The sequence below is a fragment of the Typopeltis vanoorti genome, chromosome 5 (genome assembly GCF_054136105.1).
Source record: "Typopeltis vanoorti isolate ZY-2024b chromosome 5, IOZ_Tvanoo_1.0, whole genome shotgun sequence".
NCBI classification, from domain to species: domain Eukaryota; kingdom Metazoa; phylum Arthropoda; class Arachnida; order Uropygi; family Thelyphonidae; genus Typopeltis; species Typopeltis vanoorti.
The window spans coordinates 35,261,608-35,284,628 of record NC_143553.1 but is presented as its reverse complement, the minus strand read 5'-3'; the positions used below and the strand labels follow the sequence as shown (position 1 = coordinate 35,284,628).

General features: G+C 35.9%; 1 protein-coding gene across 4 annotated transcripts in view; it reads left to right on the top strand.

Annotated features, from left to right (window-relative positions):
* Positions 1–23,021, top strand: part of LOC150106312 (SNF2 related chromatin remodeling annealing helicase 1-like) — an 82,690-nt gene that overhangs the window by 17,271 nt on the left and 42,398 nt on the right. For 3 of the 4 annotated variants that reach the window (XM_090392348.1, XM_090392346.1, XM_090392347.1), the window contains exon 2: positions 553–3,074. In XM_090392348.1, the coding sequence (XP_090248474.1) occupies positions 700–2,901 (2,202 nt within the window). In that variant the 5' untranslated portion in view covers positions 553–699 and the 3' untranslated portion in view covers positions 2,902–3,074. Of the gene's footprint in view, positions 1–552; positions 3,075–23,021 lie in introns of those variants that run through there. The other variant, XM_090392349.1, reaches the window with a different exon arrangement.

Here is a 23,021-nt window from a genome sequence, read left to right as displayed (position 1 = left end):
CATGATAATGTCAAGTTTGCTGATTGATTCTTTTTCTTTTTTAGTTAAAAAATTAGTAAATGGACAATAAAAAAGGGAACTATAATAAAACAGGATTTTTCAGTACATAGGAAGATGAGAGAATAAGGAATATATTTGGAAATTAAGAATTTGTTTAGCAGGACTATGAGAACTAGTTTTCACTCTGCCAGTGGTAAATGAGCAAAATGGGTTACTTGTCATCAATCCACATTAGTTCTGTTTACTTTTTTATGCATAGGACTAATGTATCATATACAGTTGATGTGTCCTTTTATTTGAAGGATGTTCATTATTTGACTTGACTATGTCCTAATTCATTTTAGTAACAGCTTATTATTACTAATAAATTATTAAAATTGTTAAATTTTTACTTTCTGGTTATTTCTGAAATCATGAATGATGTATATATGAGGCTTTGTATATAAGGTTCACAAAAATGTATTTAAATAGCCTGTCTTATTTTTCTACTGGCAGAATTTCATAATGTAACTCTTTTTTTCTTTTCTTTTTTTTTTTTTTTGTCTTTTATAGATGGGCAAGTCATTTTTTTGGAAGTCAGGCATTTTAAGTAATGCTGTTTATTGAGATATTTTCAAAATGAAATCACTGAAAAGAAATTTCATAGTTTTTGAAATGAAGGGAAGGAATTTAACATAACCTTGGACTTTTTTTTTTAATATGCTCATTGGTGGTGATTGTTCTTGGAACATGGCATCAAATAGTATATTAACAGAAGAACAACGACAACGAATTGAAGAAAGCAGAAGGAGAGCTTTGGAGAGACGTGCTACAAAAATAAATACTGTGCATCACAAGGATATATCTTGCATAGCTGATAAATCTGTTCCTTTTCCACCAGAATCATGTATAACTTCTCATAAAAATTCCAGTTTAACTCCCTCTTTAATGAAGGATAATCTTAGTTCTGAAATAAAGTTCTATGGTAGCTTACAGTCTAACACAATTGTACCTTCTAACAGGACTAATGAAAAGCATTTTCTAGGAACTTCTGCATTGTTAAAAAATAGTACAGATGTTAACCTGAAAAATAAGAGTGAATCGAGTTATAGCAACACATCATATGAAAAAATGGCTTCTCCTACTAAATCATTTGGTAAACCAGGTAATGCCCAGGGAATGTGTCTTTTGATAACTCGCAAAAGATTTCAAGTGAATGTTGGTTATCATCAAGACATGATTAAGTTATTTCAGTCTATCCCAAATCGAATGTATGATGCCAAAGAGAAAAGGTGGAATTTTGCTATTGAAGACCATGATACATTAATTAATGCTCTTAAATCTCTTAAATGTACTCTCACAATATCTCCTCTTCCTACCTATTTGATACAGACATTTAAAAATTCAACAGTGAATAAAGAAATTCCTGATGTTGATTTATCGTGTCTTGATCCTGTAATCCAGAACACTCTTATGCCATTTCAGAAGGAAGGTGTCAGTTTTGGTATTAACAAGAATGGAAGAATATTACTTGCAGATGATATGGGATTAGGGAAAACAATCCAAGCAATTGCCATAGCAGCATTTTATAGAACAGAATGGCCTTTATTAATTGTAACACCCTCATCTGTGAGATACTTATGGCAAGAAGCATTTTTTAAATGGTTACCATCATTAGATCCACAGGAAATTAATATCCTTAGCACAAGTAAAGATAGCCTATCAGGTAAAGTTATTATTCTGAGTTATGATTTATTAAATAAAAAAGTTAATGATTTGATAAAGAAAAAGTTTCAAGTTATTATAATGGATGAAAGTCACTTTTTAAAAAATCCGAAGTCAGCTCGCACAAAAGCTGCTCAGTCTGTAATAAAATCTGCAAAACGAATAATTTTGCTTACAGGTACCCCAGCATTATCTCGTCCCATTGAACTTTACACTCAGATAGCTTTGCTGAAGCCTAAATATTTTCCTACATTTATAGAATATGGAATTCGTTACTGTAATGGGAAAAAACAACCCTGGGGTTGGGATTTTGCAGGGTCATCTAATATGAATGAACTACAACTATATTTGGATGAAACTGTTATGATTCGGCGTCTAAAATCAGATGTAATAACCCAGTTACCAGCTAAGCAGCGGCAAGCAGTTTTTCTTGATCCATTTCTTGTTAACACAAAAAAAACTATTTTACAAGCTATGTCTAAGGAATTACTTAAAGTTAGTTTGAAAGGCATGGAAAGAAGAGGCGTCCTGCTACAGTATTTTCATGAAACAGGACTGAGTAAGCTAACTGCAATATGTGCTTACATTAAGGATTTACTAGAAGCAGACAGAAAATTTCTTTGCTATGCCCAGCATCGTGTGGTCATGGATGGCATCTGTAATGTTCTGAAAGAGAAAGACTGTGAATATATAAGAATTGATGGGACTGTACCTTCCCTCATGAGAAAACATTTATGTGATAAATTTCAATTCAATGACAATTGTAGAGTTGCAGTGCTAAGCATTACTGCTGCTAATGCAGGTATCACATTAACTGCAGCACAACTTGTCATATTTGCTGAGCTCTTCTGGAATCCTGGAATTTTAACCCAAGCTGAAGATAGAGTCCATCGTATTGGACAACAGGATTCAGTGCTTATTCAGTACCTTGTGGCTAAAGGAACTGCTGATGATCACATATGGCCACTTATACAGAGAAAATTAGATACTCTGAACAAAGCTGGACTTAGCAAAGATAACTTTGCTGAAGCTGATGTAATAATGGCTGAGGATTCAGCTCAATTAAAAATGGTTGATGTTTTTCAGAATTTAAGTGAGGATAATGATTTTTGGTGCCAGCAGTTCCAGAATTTTGAATGTGAACAGCCAGCAACTAAACGTGTCAAGTCTCAAGAAGATCAGAAGAATTGTGATTAGTATATGAAACTGTTTTTGATAAATTTGCATAAATTCACATTTATGTAAATCTTTGTAGCATTTTTTACGGAACTTTTGCAGAAAGCTTTAACATACAGTATTTTAATATTTTTGCATGTATGAAATGATGCTTGATGTCTCTTATTGATATTAATAAAAAAATAGTTTTATTTCCCAGTAGCATCAAAATCATTAATCCAGTATTCAGAAAATTGCACTGATATGACCCCTTCCCATCATGCCTGCCTTCTCTAGAGTTTATTAAAGATTATATATGGTAATATTCTGTTATTTAATCGATTTGAACCTAATATTTATAAGGTTCATTATATAAAATATTTATATCCAAAATTGACAATGTTATTAGCACAAATGTCGTTAGAAGGTGCAAGTGTTTCATGATTTTTTTTTTTTTTCATGTTGGATGCTAAACATTTTGCTATGACTCATCACAAGTAAAAAAATAATTTATTAAGCTGCTTCTGTTTTGCTGAATTTCAAACCAACACAGCAAAACATGAGATATATTTGACAGAAAAGAAGGCACTAACAGTCAAGTAACTGTGTAAACAGTTCAGAATTGTAATAGAAAAAGAACTAATGTCACATCATTAACCTTTCAGGGCTAGAGTTAAAGTGGTGTACAGCCATTGGGCTTAAGTTGGTGTTAAAATGACTGTCTCCAAAGTTTTCATATATTTCAGTCATACTTACTGAATTTCAGAGGGTGCTTCATTGCCGATGCTAACTCCAAAGATAGTCTCTCAGACTTGTGATTGGAGCCTTTATATCTTAATAACGATGTCCTTTAGTTGGAAAGATCTGAATTCAGATTCTGTCTTTATAGTAATCCCACACACGAGAGGCTGCGAAACCTGTAGCACATCAGTTGTGTATGTGCCTTATCTATGCGAAGAACTTTTATAAAGGCTTTTCATCTGAAGGGAAGTAAATCAGTCTCATTTGGAAGTGGCAGGGTTATTTTATCCTGCCTCATAAACTTAGGATTTCATTCCACAAGAAATGCAAACTGGTAAAGCATACATGCAATTTACAGACATGTAGACTTTCTAGATATCATTAACTGCCCTCTTATAGTAAGTTTTTATGCAGGCAAGTTATTTGGCCATGACAAGTCATTGAGCCTAACATGTTGAGGGGAAATGAATGCATGAAATGACATAGTACCATACTTTTTTCTTCTGCTTAGTGTGTATTTGAAAGGATGTTTGTTGCATGCTCTGTAGTTCCCCAACTTTCCATAACAGCTGTATTACATGTATTTATGTTCTGAGTGTTCAAATGTTAACAGCGCTTTTTGCCTCCGTGCATTGCAGGCACAAGGTTGCACGTTCCTGAATGTATCAAAAAATCGAGTTTGATTTTAAGTGAATGGATAAAGATTGCCAGTTTTATGTGTGGTTTAAAAGTGGTAGCGGTCATATATATTTAGAACTTTGGCTACCATTTCATATCATAAGGTGATGGCTTCCTTGGACAGAGGAGAGGGATACACAGTAGTATACTTAGATTTTGCAAAGGCTTTTGATAGATTACCGCATGATAAGTTGATAGTCAAACTAGAACAGATGGGGTTGGATATTAGATTAGTGCATTGGATTGGAGACTGGCTATCTGATAGACATCAGCTTGTATGGGGGAGTAATATCCTGGAAGAGGAAAGTCACTAGTGGTGTGCCTCAGGGGGTCTGTTTTATGGCAATTGTTGTTTAACTTGTATGTTAATGATATTGGCAAAGATTTGGACGGGGATATTCAGTTGTTTTGCAGATGATGCAAAGTTGGGACAAACTGAAGAGTAGAGATGTTGTGGCCTTACAAGAAGACTTGAATAAATTGAGTGAATGGGCATGGAAATGGGGATGCAAGCTCAATGTTGCAAAATGTAAGGTTGGCAGGGATATATTGTTGGAGGTGGAGTAAATAAGAGATCTTGGGGTGATAGTGGATAAGGATCTCAAATTTAGGGGATACATTGCTAAAATTGTGAGGACAACACAAAGAATCATGGGAATGATACAGAGGACACTGACTTCTAGAAGTAAAGGAGATTCTTGTTCCATTGTATAGGGCTTTAGGGGTTTGATTAGGCCACACATGGACTACTGCATGCAGATTTGGTCACCTGGTTTTCAAAAGGACGAAGAGATGTTGGAAAGGGTCCAGAGTTGACTGACTAAGGTAGTTTCTGATCTCTGGAATGTCATGAGGAAAAGATGCAATTTACAGAGTCTAGTGGATAGGAGGAACAGGGGTGATATGATAGAGACCTACAAGTTAGTAAGGGGTTGTTATAGGATCAATGTTGGAGAGGTTTTACATAAAATGGTGGGAGATCAGGGGGAGAACCAGAGGTCATCCCTGGAAGCTATATAAGGAGGGTGTGAGAAGGGGAATGAGAAGCAGGTTTTTTAGCATGCATAGTTGTGAATGTTTGGAATGCCTTGCCTGAGAGTGTGGTGAGTGTGGTGTGGTGTCTGCAGAGAATTTGAGTGTGTTTAAAGTGCAGTATGATTAGCTGTGTGTATGACAAAAGGATCTCCTAGATGAGTCTTACTCCATGGGGATCTGGAGATAATAATTTCAGACACTCCTAAACTAGGTATGGGAATATTTTTACTATGAACTTGTATGTCAAGATCATACAGCTTCCAGGGATGGCCTCTATAGTTCTCTGCTGATCTCCTACCATTTTTTGTAAAACCTCTCCAACAAAGTAAAGGGGGATGTGGAGCATGTACTAATACCACTTTTTTTTTTTAGCAAATGTTATTCCCCTATTTTAATCCTGTCCTTGCCTACATCTTCCTTGACATGCATTCCTTGTATTCAGGGTATATGTATCTGAAACAATAGCCAAAGGGCTAAATAAATATAATCTTCACACTCATCAAACTAGTAACTCCTATCACTTCTCCAAACAATTCTCCACATCCTGCCTTCTTTGTTACATATCCAGGAATTTATGAAGTGCATTATGCTTGCAAAATGGACAGGCAGAAAACAGTGTTAACATCTGTCAACCTTGAAGAACTTTGCCGAGTGGTAAGCGTATCCGCTCTCAGCCAAGAGGATGCGGGTTCAAATCCCGCATAGGCATGGATGTTTGTGACTCTCCCAATATGGACTGGGTCACCATGGGAGTAGTAGACTCAAAATCTCCTGCAGTTGGAGAGGCCTTCAACCTCTAGTGGGTAGAAATATAGCTGTTCATTTTTTATTATTATATATATATATATGTTATCAGGAGCAAACTACACATTAGATCCCTTTCACCCAGAATTAAGTCGAAAAAAACTACTAACAGAAGCTATTATAAAGTGGGAAAGACCATTTTTAAAGCAGGCATCAGCAATGAACACTCCTTGAACCTCAACAGGTGTGGTTACATTAATTTATCAAAAATGTTGGAGTCAATCATCTAACACTACCTTCGGCTCTGATCCCCCCCTCAGTTCTGGGGAGGTTAGTTCTTTTTTGAATAATTGGATGTAATGGGTGAGTTTGATGTTCAAATAACTGGTAAGTTTTTCAACTTTTTTTTGATAATTGTGAAATTCGAAATTTCTGACTTTTCTGACGTGTTGAATATCGGTTTGATGAAGAAATAATAACAACTTAGCCATGATTAGCTTTCAGACTTTTTTTAGATGTAAATGTTCAGATAATCACCAGAATAGTGTACATTTATGTAATAAATATTTTTGGAAATTTGGAAAGGTCAGATGTATAATACACTGTACTTGATCCCCCCCCCCCTCCCTCAGGTATTAAGTGTGCTAAGGATGGTGGTTTGAAATACAGAAAATATCAGCAACTTCAGTATCATTAAATAATTAATATAACTGTGTAGCTGAACCAAATACAGCACAAGTGAGATTGCATTCTACTAATTCTCTTTTAGATGTTCTCAGATGTTCAGTAATCATTTTAAGGAAGCTATACTATTATTAACAACTCTTACAGATAATCTCCCTTATAAATGTCCCATGTTTTTGACAAATTGCAGAATACTGCATCTGTGGGATCTCATATATGGAACAAATGGGTTGCTCTCTAGAAATTTAAAAAAAAAAATCTCAATGTTATCACCACAAAAAACCAAGGCTGGATTATTAGACTGTGTCACTCCAGCAAAATAAAAGCTTAATAGCAGACAAAAGCATTGAGAGTATTTATTGGGCATTTTCGGAAATCCTTATGGTTTAAAACCATAGATTGTGGCAGTTAGAGTGCCATCTTAAAAGATCAAGTTACTCCATTCTGTCAGACATTTTGTACTTTTGCATGTTGATGTAAGAAAATTAGTAGAAACACTGATTTGCTTATATTTATATCTGCCCTACAAAAATCTCTTAAGTAATGGTATATTACTGAAGAGATGAAATATTGACATTATCTAATAAGTTTAGGCTTTAAATGTTTCCAATTGAAATTTTTAATGCTAAATTATTAGGATTCTAAATGTGACAGAATTTTCTGTTATACAGTTTTTTTTTTGTATCTCTTCATTGAATAATATAATGCTGTTACTATATAATGATGTATATAATGGATATATATAATGTTTATAATAATTGTTGAAAAAAAAAAAAAGTGCATAAAGTTACAATTAGTCACATATATATATATTTATTCATGTTTATTGATGTAATGATATTTGATAACTTCAGGTAACTAAAATTCACTGAAGGTGCTGTGCAGTACATGGACATGTATTATAATGTGTGTGATAATTTGTACAGTGCATTTATGAACATAGAGAAATTGCTTCCCCCCCACCCTTTGGTTTAGTGAATCATTTTAAAGGTTTAATATATCACTTTAAAGTTCCTTAGTGTCACACAGCTAAGTGCATAAATGTGTTCTGAATTGAAAGCAGTATTTTAATCACCAGGGCTCCAAAAATACAACTTAAATCTCCTAGTCAGGATCGGTCTACTTTATATAAAGATTGTTATAAGTAATGTTTAAAAAAAAAAAAAAATGAATATTATGTTGACAAAGCAATACATTCTTTAAATCTCACTATATACATTACACGTAATTATACAGAAATAGGCTTTTAAGGTAGGTTTAAAATGTATGCCATAACACATCTGATCATAACTCAGTTTGCATTCTCTTTCGTTCATTGTTCATAATGCAGGGTGAGTTTATATAAATTATCCATGAGCAATAATTTATAAGGGAAGATAAATAATAAAATTCATAAAAACAAGGGAATAGGTAGCACTTGATGTGGAACCACACAATTTTCATGATGCACTCAGTCACTTGATTAGCTCTTTGACTTGTCTTTGCAAGGTGTTTGAAGAATAAGATATATATAATATATATACACACACATACATACATACATACATACTTGTACTGCAGTATTTAATTAGATTATGCCAATTTTAATTTTTATGTTTATAATTATCAGTTTATTTTGTTGATGATTGTAAGAAGAGTAACGGTCAAAGCTGTATAACTGAGAGGAGACCTCCACATAGCCTTTAAAGGAATGCGGAGAACCGACCAGGGCTTCTGACCTAATGTCCAGTCCTCACCTTCTCATGGTGCACCCTGTTGGGTATCTACTTGGATACTGAACGAACGAGGATGGGCTGGCAATTTGGGATTTAGCCGACTAAATTGTATTCTTATTGACTTAAACCAATATAGAAAATGATGGTACAACATGACAAAATTGCATGCCGGCTGGGGCGTCGCCCGGTTACACATGGCCCCCGTTATTTTCACCAGGGAACCAGAACAAACAGCGAAAAGTCAGCTACTGGAACAAATCTGAAAACACACCCCAACTCAACATCACCAGAGTTAAAGATCGGTACTATCAACATAAGAAGCCTGAATGGCAAAGAAATGGAACTAGCTGAGGAATTAGATAAGTACCAGATCGATATAATAGGGGTGACTGAAACAAAAAAGACAAAAACTGGTGAGATCTTTCTGAGCAATAAATACAAAATGTTATATTCAGGCAATGACAATCAAGGAAAAGAAGGAGTAGCCATAGTATTCAACACAAAATATGAGGCTAATCTTCTTGAATGGCAGTCAGTCTCAAGTAGAGTAATGTGGGCAAATATGAGAATGGGGAATTGGACAATGAGACTTATTTGTGCCTGTGGTCCCACAGAAGGTTCTACTAAGGTAGAAGTGGAGGAATTTTTTGATGCTTTAGAAAAACAACTGACACAATGAAAAAGGAAAAGTTGGTCCTTGTTGGGGATCTAAATAGCAGAGTAGGAAATGATTGTCAGACGTACAAAAATATTTTGGGAAAATTTGGAGAAAAGAGCAATGCCAATAATAATGGCAAATACCTGTTGGATTTCTGCTCAAGACATGGACTGGTTATTACTAACACCATGTTCCAACATAAAAATGTGCACAAATTCACATGGAGAGAAGAGGCAAGGAATAAGAAAAGTCTCATTGACTATGTTATTGCTGATAGTGATGTTTTCTCCCTGGTCAGGACACCAGAGCGTACAGAGGATTTGAAATTGAAAGTGATCACTATTTAGTCTTGAGCAGGATAAAATCGAATTTTGTATTGAAAAGAATAACACATAAGAAAGTTTTAAAGCGAATAAAAGTTGAGCAGCTCTCAGATGTGAATTGCAGACTTAAACATACAAAGATTATTGAAGAAAAAATGAAAGAGTTTGAGAACAGAAACCAAACCTTGGAGATTCAGTGGCAGGCCTTGAAGAAAACCCTGATTGTTTCAGCCAGAGAGGCATATGGTGAGGTTGTCTGGAAGGATAGAAAAATCAGAACTCCGTGGTGGACACAGGAAGTTAAAGAGGCAGTGAAGGAAAAGAAGAAAGCATATCAAAAGTTCCTGGCAAATAAGTCAGCTTGTGCTCTTAGAGAATACAGAGACAAATGTAAGAAAGCGAAACACTGTGTAAAACTAGCTAAACAAAAGTCATGGGAGGACTTTGGCAAGAACATAGAAAAAATATATAAAGAGGGTGGTAGGATATTCTGGAGGTTGATGAAGAGGCTTAGAAATGGAGGAATGAGTGCTGTAAAAGGAGTTAGAGATGATAAAGGTTACATGAAAACAGGAGAAAAAGATATCTTTGAAGTATAGAGTAATTACTTCGAAAAGTTGCTAAATGAAACAAGCAGTGATAGCACAGTGGTAAAAAATACTCAACAGGCATACAGTCAGGAATACATATCCATACTTGAAGTAGAAAAAGCCATCAAAGGCTTGAAATGTGGAAAGGCAGCAGGAATAGATGATATTCGACCAGAAATGCTGAAGTATGGTGGTATAAGAGTCTTACAGTGGCTGCACTGCATAGTTCAGAAAACCTGGACAGAGGGACGAATTCCCGATGATTGGAATAGAGCTCTAATAGTACCCATATATAAAAATGAAATAAAACTGAATGTGAGAATTACAGAGGTATTTCCCTACTTAGTGTTCCTGGCAAGATCTATGCAAGTATACTTGAGAAACGGTTGGGAAGAATTGCGGAAGAAAAGCTTCGTGAAGAACAAGCTGGATTCAGGCCAAATAGAGGCTGTCAGAATCAGATCTTCACTTTACGACAAATAGTTGAGAAAGCATGGGAATATAACAAAGATTTATATTTAAGTTTTGTCGAACTAGAAAAGGCAGATGACAAGGTGCCAAGAGAGAAGCTATTCAATACGCTACAGTTATATGGTGTCAATGGGGCATTATATCAAGCAATACTTAGTCTGTATTTAAGTCGGCAGTTAGAATTGAAGGAAGTACAGGAAGATGGTTTAATGTTAAATCTAGTGTGAGACAAGGATGTACATTATCCCTTCTGTTATTCATTATCTATATGGATCACATTATGAAGGAAAGTGGTATTAAACATGATATCAGAGTTGGAGATGTTAATGTCAGCTCTTTGCTTTATGCGGATGATGTTATACTGCTAAATAAATCCGCTACAAGTTTGCAAGAGTCCCTGACTAAATTGAATAACTGTTGTAATAGATATGGTATGATGGTCAGCATTAAAAAGACAAAGACAATAGGTAGAATTGTTGAAAATGTCAATTGTGTTGTGAACGGGGATGCTGTGGAACAAGTAAAATATTTCAGCTACTTAGGCACGATTTTTACTGAAGATGGTAAATTAAATATGGTAATAGACAACAGAATCAACAAAGCTGGTATGATAGGAAGTCAATTGAATAAATTCATATGGAATAAGAGAGAAATTAGTCAGAACACTAAATTAGCTGTATACAAGACAGTGTTCAAACCAGTTTTAACTTATGGATCTGAGAGCTGGGTCAGAAGTAAAACACTTGACCAAAGACTAGAGACCGCAGATATGATAGTCCTGAGAAAGATTAGAGGCTTGAACAGATGGTATCAATGGCAATATCATATTAAAAACGAGGACATTAGGAAAGAACTTGACATTGTCGGCATCCAGGAATGCATTAGCAGAGCTAATCTGAGGTGGTATGGTCACTTAAACAGAATGGGCGAGGAAAGATTAGCAAAACAAGTGTTCTCTGCTAGGTTGGCAGTAAAACAACGCAGAGGAAGACCAAGATATAGGTGGATTGATACGGTACAATGTGCCTTAGACAATAGAAATATAAGATCTGTTAATGATAATATTGGAGTCTTGACAAGTAACAGACTGATTTGGAGGAAAATTGTAGATAGGAAGTTAGTAATGATGTAAATTTTTCATGTAGTACTATCATATCCTGTACACCCATTGATGGTACATGTCAGAAATTTGATGATGATGATGATGATTGTTTATTACATGTCATTCATATATTATTATTACTATACAAACCTGCTGGAGTTGAGACTCATCAAGGGAGGCAGCAATAAAATGCATTCTAACAGAGATAATGTTTATCATACTACATCTTAAATAGGTTCGATGTTTGTTTGTGCACTCATCACCTCATTCGGCAATGCATTCCACTCACAACCAATTCTTTGTGCAAAACAATCATGCCACACTTCCTTACATGACACAACTTTATACAACTTACAAGAATGACCTCTTGTTTCTATTCTCTTCCCTATTTCGACCCTTTGAAAAATATCCTGAGTATCTATTTGATAAGCACCTCTTAACAATTTGTCTAAATTATAATGCCCCTCCTCTATCTATTTACTAAAGTTTACAGTTTACATTTCCTTAACCTACCTTCGTAGTCAGTATTTCATAATCCCATTATTGCTGTAGGAAAAAAATAAGCTCTTTTTCTTGAGTTTGCTTCTCACCTAGAAATACAGGTGACAAAATCAGTGCACAGCCCAGATGTGATCTAATGAAAGCCCTATACAGAGGAATGACCTCATCTTTATCTCTACTTGTCAGTGTTCTTCTTAGTATACTTTGTGCAATATGTCCCTTGAATTTGAATTCTCTATCCACCAAGATCCTTTGCTTCCTCCACTAACTATAATTCAGTGCCTTCAATATGATGCACAGCTTTACAATTTCGAGATCCAAAGTGCAAAATCTTACATTTATTGGTGTTAAATTGACATCCCCAGTTTTTTGCCTGTATAGCCACTTTATTCAAATTGCTCTGAAGCACAAGTACTCATAATTTTTCCTAGCTTAGCAACATATGCAAACTGCTGAATATCTGCTTGCAAACCACTCACAATATCATTAATAAACAAATTAAACTGCAGTTGTCCTAGAACAGAACCCTGTAGGACTCCACTGGTAACTCTCCACCTCAGAGACATGGCTCCTCTACACACCATAGTTTTATTGATTAGAAAGCCAGTTTCTTATCTAATCAATCAATTGATTATCTAACCCCATTTTCCATAATACATCAATTTATTATGTGGTAGCCTGTCAAATGCCTTTGCAAGATCCAGAGGTATCACCATATATGAATTGCCCGTATCCAGAACTGTAGTCATCTTATTATAAAATGTAAGTAAATTTGTAAAACATGACATCCCTTTAAAAAATCCATATTGACCTTTATACAGAATCTTTTTCTTATGTCCTGTATTCTATTCCTAACTAATCTCTCCAAAATCTTAACAACCACTCCAGAAATGCAAACAGGTCTGTAATTTGAGATGCAGTTTGCTTCCACCTTTATTCAATGGAACAATTTTGCCCTCTTTCCTCTCATTAGGAATTGTTGAGTTACAAGATTCTCATTAATCAACCAAGTCAGTGAAAGTGTCGGTTGCTTAGTACATTCTTTCACAACATAGGGTAAAATTACATCAGTCCAATAGCTTTTTCACATCAAGATGACTTAAACAATTGGACTGATGGAATTTTACCACATGTTGTGAAAGAATGTACTAAGGAACTGATACTTTCATTGACTTGGTTGTTTAATGAGAGTCTTGTGACCTCATTCACTTTCAAGGAACTGAGTTGAAGTATTGATTCCTCAACTTCCTGCTTCCTTAGAATAGTATAATTGCCACCAGTATAAAAAACTTTAGCAAAATGATCACTGAACAATTCCACAATAACGTCTTCTTTGGTCACTCTTGCACCATCTTGATCCAACAGAGTTATCCTCCCATTCATTCATTCATGCTTTTGTTGTCATCGTCATCAATCCCCCAATTTTTCCTCATCCGTCCCTTAGGTCTGGTTGAGGTTGTGCCTTCCAGTGACAGACTTCTGAGTGTGTATTTTTGACTGTAGATCCATGTGTGTTTATTCATGGGGCCGGATTGCCTGTTCTGAGGGACGAAAAACCTGAGTTTCTGGGAGGAAAAACCCTCTATCTCTGTATGAGACTGGCTAACTCACCTTTAGTCTAAAGAGACCAGATAAAGATTCCTCACATCATAAATGGGAATTGAACCCCTGTCTTTCTGACCACAGGGCTTTGTCTTGCTAGCTGCATAACCGAAAAATTCCCTAGGATTCTTCTTAGCTAGTTTCATAGTCTCCTCTCTTCATTCTTCTTGTTGCAATTGTCAATCTTCTTGCCTACACTTATAGATTTCATGTAATTGTTCATTTCTTCCAAGTTTATATTTTCTCCATAATCTTCTCTTTTGCAGTTCCTGCATAATTTCCCTATTTATCCATTTAACATTTATTTTGTTAATATTTTTTGATTTAGGCACACAGTCTGTTATTGCCATCATCAACTTAACTATGATCCATGCCATATTAATCTCTTTTTCTTCAAATTCCTTATCCCATAGAATTCCTTCAAGCTGTTGGCTATTTGAAAAATTGTCTAATACTTTCCTAGAGATGGGGATGTGATGTGGCCGCCATTATCGTCTGCAGTACAGATACACAAATCAGAGTTGCATCCTCTTTTCCATCTAGAGGAGAGAAAGCTTGGTTTATCTTTGGTATCAAAGATCAGATGGAGGTTCTGATTTTCCATCCATTTCACTAGTAAGGTGCCATTTAGGTCATCCTCTCTCTATAGCCCCAAAGGGAGTGATGACTATTAAAATCTTCCAAAATTATGCTTAGATGTTGTTGCTGGGACAGTACTTGATCAGGCCATTTAACTAAAGGAGGTTTATACACATTAGTTATAGTATAATCAGATATTATAATGGATACACTATATATGTTCTTGCTGATGCTTGGTTCACAGATCTTATAATTTGAAATGTCATTTTTTATATATGTTGCCACACCATATTTGGAATGGTTTATACTATTAATTACATCATATCCTCACTGTATTTTCCTCTCGTTAGTAGGTCTAGATCGTCCTTAGTGTGAATTTCCTGTATTATAATGACATCTTGTTGTTTATTATTTTAACGGTATATAATAGAACACAGAAACTAAGTGAATAATTAATTTATTAACTTATTGCTGATATTTCGCTGGTGTTATAACCAGCATCTTCAGAGCACAAAAACACTGTTTGTTACAATACGCGAGACTATAACAACATGGTGTACTTAAACAAAATTGTAGCAGCAACACAAAGACTAGAGTCCTGATTTTGGCACCCTCTATCTGAAAAAAAAAAAAAAAAAAAAAACAGAGCTATCACATATTACTAGAGTCCTAGAAAAGTGCTAGTTTTTTCTTAATATGACTGTCTCCCAGATCTTCGGCAAGTTAATACAGCCATATTTGTTGAGATTTGGAGTGTTTTAGGGCTTCTATCGCCTCTAAGAACAATCTCTCTGATTTATACGGGTTTCTGTGTAGTACTTTTGTGTTTTTCCAGTTGATCCTGTGTGCAGGGGTATCCAGAGCATGGTCTGCTAGGCCCGACTTCCCATAATGATAATTCCGGACGTATCTTTGGTGTTCGCTGATGCGGATGTTCACAGTTCTTCCTGTTTGATCGTAGTAGGCTTGATTACATGAGCAGGGTACTTGGTAGACTCCTGGATGTGATAAAGGAGGAATGCTGTCCTTGGGTGAGCGGATGAGGGTAGTTAATTTGCTACATGGTCTGAATGTAGTGCGTAGTTTATGTTTATTGAGAATTCTTGAGATCTTTTCGGATGTGCCTTTAATGTAAGGGATGGTGACTGTTTTGTTGTAGTTCTCTGTGGTGGATGGTGGGAGGGGGTTTCTTAAGAGTGTTTAGTATTTTGTTTATTTTATGTGGATTGTAGCCGTTGGCCAAGAAGATGTGGCGTAAGTGAGTCAGTTCAGCAGTAAGAGCCTTGTCATTGGAACAGATTGCTCTCGCTCTATGGGTTAGCGTTTTTAATATGCCATATTGTTGAGAAGGATGATGGTGTGATTGTTTGTGTAAGTATCTACCTGTATGTGTGGGTTTTCTAAAATGTGAAAATGACAAGGAACCATCTGGAAGACGTGTGATAAGTGTATCCAGGAAGGGCAGACAGTTGTTGGCTTCCAGTTCCATAGTAAAGTGGATTTTTGGATGTTGGCTGTTTAAATGTGCTAAGAATGTTTTCAATGTCTCTGGGCCATGTGGCCAAATAGCAAGCACATCGTCAACATAGCGTAGCCAAAGTGTTGGTTTGAGAGTGGCTGTATTGATTGCTTGTTTTTCCAGGTGTTCTATGTAAAAGTTGGCTGGGGAGGGGGAAGGGGGGAGCCCATGGCTGTCCCATCTATTTGTTTGTATATTTTCCCTTTCCATGTGAAATATCCTGCATGTATTGTGAATTTTAATAGTTCAAATATATCAGGGGGGAAGTGTGATTTCAGTAGATTGAGGGTTTCTATTAGTGGTACATTTGTGAATAGTGAAGTGATGTCAAAGCTTACTATTAAGTCTGAGCTTTTTAGGGTAAGGTGTTGTAAGATGCTTTTTAGGTGTGCTGAATTTTTGACATATTATTTACTTAGTTTCTGTGTTCTATTATATACCGTTAAAATAATAAACAACATGTTCGACGAACACATAAGTCTGTCCACACGTATAATGACATCTATTTGATGGTAGTTCAGGATCTTAGATTTAGCTCTACTTATACCTTCAATATTTAATTGGCATATTTTTAAGAGTGAGCCCATATTCTTGGTTCCTCAGGTCCTCGGTAGGTGTATGTCGGTTATTTGAGAGCCTGTGTCCGTGAGGCCAACTAGGAGAGTATGGAGTCATCTGTCGCTGTAGACTAGCATTACCCAGGGTGCACCATGAGGAGGCAGTCTACATTACACCCCTATAAACATGTAGTATGAGATTAAGGAAGATATATATATATATACGTATCTTCATTAATCTTGTTTATTGTGTTTTGAAAGCCTGAGGCATACATCAAATAAACAATATTTAACATTTTTAAATACCATATCCTTGAGTACTGGTGTATTGGAGAACAGATGTACTGTCACTTAGTTCATTAGTTAATGCACGTCCACTTAAATCCTTTGAATTGCCTGATGTTGTTACAGTAATCTTGCCTCCATGTAAAATTCTTGCCCAGCCAAACTAATTGTTTTTCTTATTATGTATGTTGCTAACACACTTGATTTTTGTATATTTAAGACAGTGGACTCAGTATCTTTGATGTTACTACCAGTAGAATCACTCGATTTGGGGATCTTCTGCTTTTTAATATTTTTTTCTTTTCCATTAGCTTTCTTCCCTTAATGGTAGAATTGCACTTGTTATGTAAGTTTCCTGCACAAGTTGCAAAGGAAAGGCCAGGTAGTGCTGTACTGGAAGCAGTAGAATCCATATCTTTAATAAATGTATGTGATCTGTCTAAATCAGCACCATTAAATTTTCTCTTTTCTGTTGCTTATTTCCCTTCCTCGTAGGACTGCACCTGTTGCCATGTAAGTTTCTGGCACAAGGCACAAAAGAAAGGCCAGGTAGTATTGGGGAGGAAGCAGTGAACACTGAAACCTTAATAATGTGTGAAAAATATGAAAAACATTTTCTTGCACACTTAAAGTGTGTGAGATTTACTGTTTTCACTATAAAAAAAACACAATACCTGCTCATTTTTATCTTCATGACAAAAGACAGAAGTGTTGTGTAGTGAAGCATGCAGGGAGCAAAGAGAACTCCATAATATTGCTGTGAGAGAAATGAGATTTTTGGACTCACTAGTGGATATTTATGAAGTCTTTCATATAGAAAAAAAATTTTCAAAAGTTATAAACTTGTTATGATAATGACGACGGAACAACTGTTGGGGGAGAAGGATTAAGATACTGCAGGTTGAGTTTTTAATTACTACGAAAAAGGAAGTCTTTCATATAGAAAGAAAAATAAAGCTCCGAACCTTAAAGAACAAAGTGAAGATGATTGGCTTACATAGAGATAACCAGCAACTAAAATTGTAACTGCTTTGTCTATTCTTTAAAATAGCTGCTCTAGTGTTTAAATTTTAGATACAGAAGTTTTATTTCCAACTCTCTGGAAATAAAACTTCTCTAATGAATTCATTTGCAGCCACCCATGATTAAATAACTTGATAGTGAATGAAATGTTTAAAGAAAAAAATAAAAAAGCAAATTATGTGAAAAAAATATTTTGAATGCATCTGAAACAAGTCGGAAAATTCACTTACCACTTGTCTCTGTTTACTTTCCTCTCGCGATAATTTGGTAATATTATCATATTACCAAAACCAATTACCATTATGCCTAAAAAGAAAAGTTTTTAACCAGTGTATTCTTCCTATATTAACATATAGCTGTGAAACATGGACCCTGAATACAAAGGAAATTCAAAAATTATAATCAACATAATTTAGTGTGGAAAGAAATATGCTGGTATCACAAGATTGTGGATAAGAAATCAAACTAAAGTCTTTGACATTATAGGAAGTGTGAAACACTTAAGTGGCAAACGACTGGGCATATTGTTCAAATACAAGATCAGTGATGTTCATAAAAAGTTCTGGATTGGATTCCACAAGAGGAATCATGACTAGGGTGATTGATAGTATCATCAGATTTGCAGGAGTGATATGGGGAAAGGAAAGCCATTGACAAATAGTTTTGGAGTAATCTTGGAAAGGCCTTCATCCAGCAATGGATTGACAGTGGATGATGATACACACACAATGCTGCATTAAGCAAGGTTTGTAGTAGAGAGGGGTGGGATATTAAAAAATGTTTCTTAGTAAAAGTGTGAATGTTTAATTTTTATCTGGCTTGCACTTGCTACAAATACATGTCACCCTTTTACATCACTTGCAGAATGACTCTTCCTGTATCTCTGAATTATTACTAACTTTGACCTTCATATTAGATGGTACTATTTTTTTTTTATTAATGAACCATATGCAAAAACAGTACCAACTTCACTAAAAATGCATTTCACATAATACACATTCTTATATGTATATAAGAGATGAATATAACTTGCTAGCTTTTTATGTACACTATACTTTTGGTTTATTTACTGATTTACTCACTAAACTAGTAAATAAATTAGTTAATTCAAATTCAGTCCTTTGTTTATAACATGTTGCTGTTTGCACTTCTGAAGTATTGAAAGTTTATTTTTCACTAGGTTAGACTATAATAAATTTAGTTTAATCCTTTATCCCAGTGAGAGCAAACAAAGTTTGCACCTGAAAATATCTTCAGGACTGAATATAGTGTTGTACTATTTTACCTGGGGTAAGTAGTACAACACCAGGCAATCTACCAACACTCCTATCCCAGTATCTCCCATAATGCAAAACACATCTCCTTGTGGATATGTATACTGTTATGCATTAAGGGATTGGCCACTACCCAGAATAGTTTCGACCTTTATTGAGGTCTCTTCAGTGAGAGCCAGGCCCAGAGTTGGAGATACCAGGCAAAAGCAGTAGCAAGGTTATCTTTACCTATAGTTAACTTTGTTTGCTCTCACTGGGATAAAGGATTAAACTAAATTTATTATAGTCTAACCTAGTGAAAAATAAACTTTCAACATCTTTCTCTAAATCCAGAGTAATTTAATAAAAAAAAAAGGTGGAAAACCTTTTGGCAACTCCTATAGGTAAAGATGACCTTGCTACTGCTTCTGCCTGGTATCTCCAACTCTGGGCCTGGCTCCCACCGAAGAGACCTCAATAAAGGTCGAAACTAGGTATTGGCCAATCCCTTAATGCATAACAGTATACATATCCACAAGGAGATGTGTTTTGCATTATGGGAAATACTGGGATAGGAGTGTTGGTAGCTTGCCCCACCTTTGCTCTGAGTTGCCTGGTGTTGTACTACTTACCCAGGTAAGATAGTACAACACTATATTCAGTCCTGAAGATATTTTCAGGCACAAACTTTGTTTGCTCTCACTGGGATAAAGGATTAAACTAAATTTATTAACTTCTGAAGTATGCTGAAACTTCAGTATGTTTACCCCACCCAATATTTGCTATTAGCAAAAATAATGAATTTCTGATAACTCCCATGTTTGAGATTAAATTAAAAATTAATAATTATTAAATTAATAAATTGTTGGTAGATTAATGGTAGATTATTAATTGAATATTCATAACTCCCCATGTTAGATTCTGAGAGCCATACCCTAAAATTTCTTAATTTTTCTTTTTTTCCATATTAGATTGTGTATACTGACTGTTAATTTTCTTAGTGAAGCAAGGATTAGTTTAATTCAAGTTTTCATTAATTTAGCTAGATATCCATTCCACACCTCATTAACTTTTAAGAATCTGCAACCATTTGTCCAGGACTTTTCTTAATTCTGTCTCTCATTTTTCTTCTTTTAGGAAATCTACCACTATTAATAATGTAGAAGTTCCATTTAACATGAATTCTAGAAGTTGAATTTTCAGCTAAAGCTTAGGTTAAATGAAAGTTCTGAATTGTTCATTTCCAGTAAGTTTGTCTCTGATCGCCATTGCCTTAACTTAAAAGTAAGCCACTGGTATAGATGATTTTTAAGAACATCGAACTAAAGTACTATGGTAGGGTTTTTATTATTATTCAGGCCTCCATGTAGTCAAAAGACTCATTGTGGGAGGTCTTTCCTAGGAAACGCAGTCTATCATACCACTTCTTGAATCCATTGACTATTCTTGCTCTCACCACTCCACCAGGCAGTGCATTCCATGGTTCACCCACTCCTCACCCACCCACCCACTTTCTCACAGCTTCCTTTCATAACTTCCAGAAATGGCCCCTTGTCATTGCTTTTTCCTGCTGTTCCACCAAGTGAAAGAACTCCCCAGTGTCAACTCAACTACCTCTCAACAGTTTAAAAGTCTCAATCATATCACCTCTTATCTACCACTCTGCAGTCCACATTCCCTCAGCCGATCCTCATAACTAACATTGTACAGTCCTGAAACATCTTTGTTTTCCACTCTTTCCACAGTTAATTTATCCCCTTCAAATCCTGAGGACTAAATTTGAGAACTGTAATCCGTGTGGTCTGATCAGGGTCTTATACAATGGAACGATAACTCTTTTATCTCTGCCGGTCAGCATCCTTCTCAGTATTGCAGCAATCCTCTGGGTTACCTTCACCACCTTTGCAATATATTCCCTGAATTTCAGTTTTCTATCAATCATCAACCCCAGATCAATTTTCTTCCCTACGTCCTCCAGTACAGCTCTTTCAATCGAGTATTCAGCCTCCCATCGATGTATCCCAAACTTCAAAGACTTTACATTTTGCTGTGTTAAACCGAAACCCCATTCATTTGCCCATTTGTCTAGTTTATTCAAATCCTCTTGCAGAGCTGCCACATCTGCATTATTACTAATAACTCTTCCCAGCTTCACATAATCTGCAGACATCTGAATATCCCCCTGCAATCCGTTGACAACAGCCTTTGCAAAATCCAAAAAAAATGGCAGTATATGCCTTTCCCCTCATCAACTGCTCTTGTCACTTTATTATAAAATGCAATCATATTACTAAAGTGCGAACCTTAACAAATCCATGTTGTCTCTCACAGATAACATTACCCTCATCTGTCCAACGCTGTATGTGGTCCCTCACTAATTTCTCCAAGATCTTAACTACTGATGAAACACAAATTGGCCTATAGTTAGACACATCCAGTCTACTACTACCCTTATGGCACTATCATACCATCCTTCCATTCCTTGGGTACCTTTCCCATAGCCAGACGTTCATTGAAAAGCCAGGTCAATGGAGCTGTCAATTCTTTAGCACATTCTCTCGAAACCCATGGTGAAATACCATGTAGTCCCACAGCTTAGCTGACATCCAGGGACTCAGTATTTGAAACACTCTCTTCTTGGACTTCGAACCTGCACTATCCCTCTAGAACTAAAACCTACTTCTCTAGGATGAAATACTCCAATAAAGTGTTCATTGAACAATTCCACTATGTCCTCTGCATCAGTCACTATTCCCATTTTTATCCTGCAATGTCATTCTTCCACAATCATTTCTCCTCCTACTAGCCACATAGCTAAAAAATTCCCTAGGATTTTCTTTAGATCTTAGTGAAAATCTTTTCTCATATTCCAGTTTTGCCACATTTATCACTCTCCTGGCTTAAGTCTTATATTCTTCATGCATCTGCTCTCCTTATCTCTTCTGTAACCTCTTTTTCATCTACAGTTCCTGTTTGATATTGTTTGTCATCCACTTTACACCAAACTGTGTCCTTTTCACTCGTGGAATGCAGCTTGCTATTGCTGCTAACAAATATTCGTTCACAATTTCCCAAGCACTAATGATATCCCAGCCTTCCAATTCTGCCCTCCATGGAACTGCCCCAAGTCGATATCTTTTATTATAATCACCCGTCTTATAATTCCACATACGTTCTCTTTTCTTTTGATACTCCATGTGTATTCATCTTCCAAGTCAAAACCACATGCTCACTTTCTCCAACTGGGGGAAAGAGATGCCATCTCAGTTATCAGCTCTTCTGATGCTATGACCAAATTCAAAACTCTTGAATCTCTTGTTCCTGCTATTACATGTTGCCTAAGACATCTGTCCCTCAAGAATTCCAGAAATTTCCATTCCCTTATTACTATGTACATTTTGCTCTTCCCAACTTATACTGTTGTAGTTAAAATCTCCCATAACAATCATTCTTCTTGCACTGCCAAGCTCAACTGGAGGCGTTGGAGGACATGTCATCACTTATCAAAACTGTACTCCACAACCGCATTTTCCCTTCCTATCCTGCCGAAAAATGCTGTTCCTTGCTACTTCTATTCCTGTTATTATATCATATGTCAACCACATCTCAGAGATCCCAATAATCTTTGGTCTGACTGATGCTATCAGAACCACCAATTCATCTTCTTTATTCCAGATACTCCTGGTATTAGTATAAAGCATAAAAATGTCACTTCTATACCTCTCATTATCCCTTCAAGACTCCACTGTACTCGGTGTTACCCGATGTCATCCCACAAGAGGCCATCCCTGCTACCATCCACCCTGAGAATTCTAGTTTCCCTGCATTGACACACCGACCCGTTCAGAAAACAGCAATCTCTCCTGATGCTTACATCCTCATTCAAATGCAATCGGTCTCGCATACAGTTCCTTTCTGTCCTCTAATGCATCCACATTCCAGTTCTCTCTTCTGACACATTCTGGCTATTTTGCTATTCATCATTACTGCTCTTCTGCTCAGTTCGTCATTATCATGCCTGGGTAACAGACAATATCTTTCCTCTCTGTTTTCATTTGTACAACCTCAAGCATGAATCTCAGATCTCTTGCCACCCAATTTA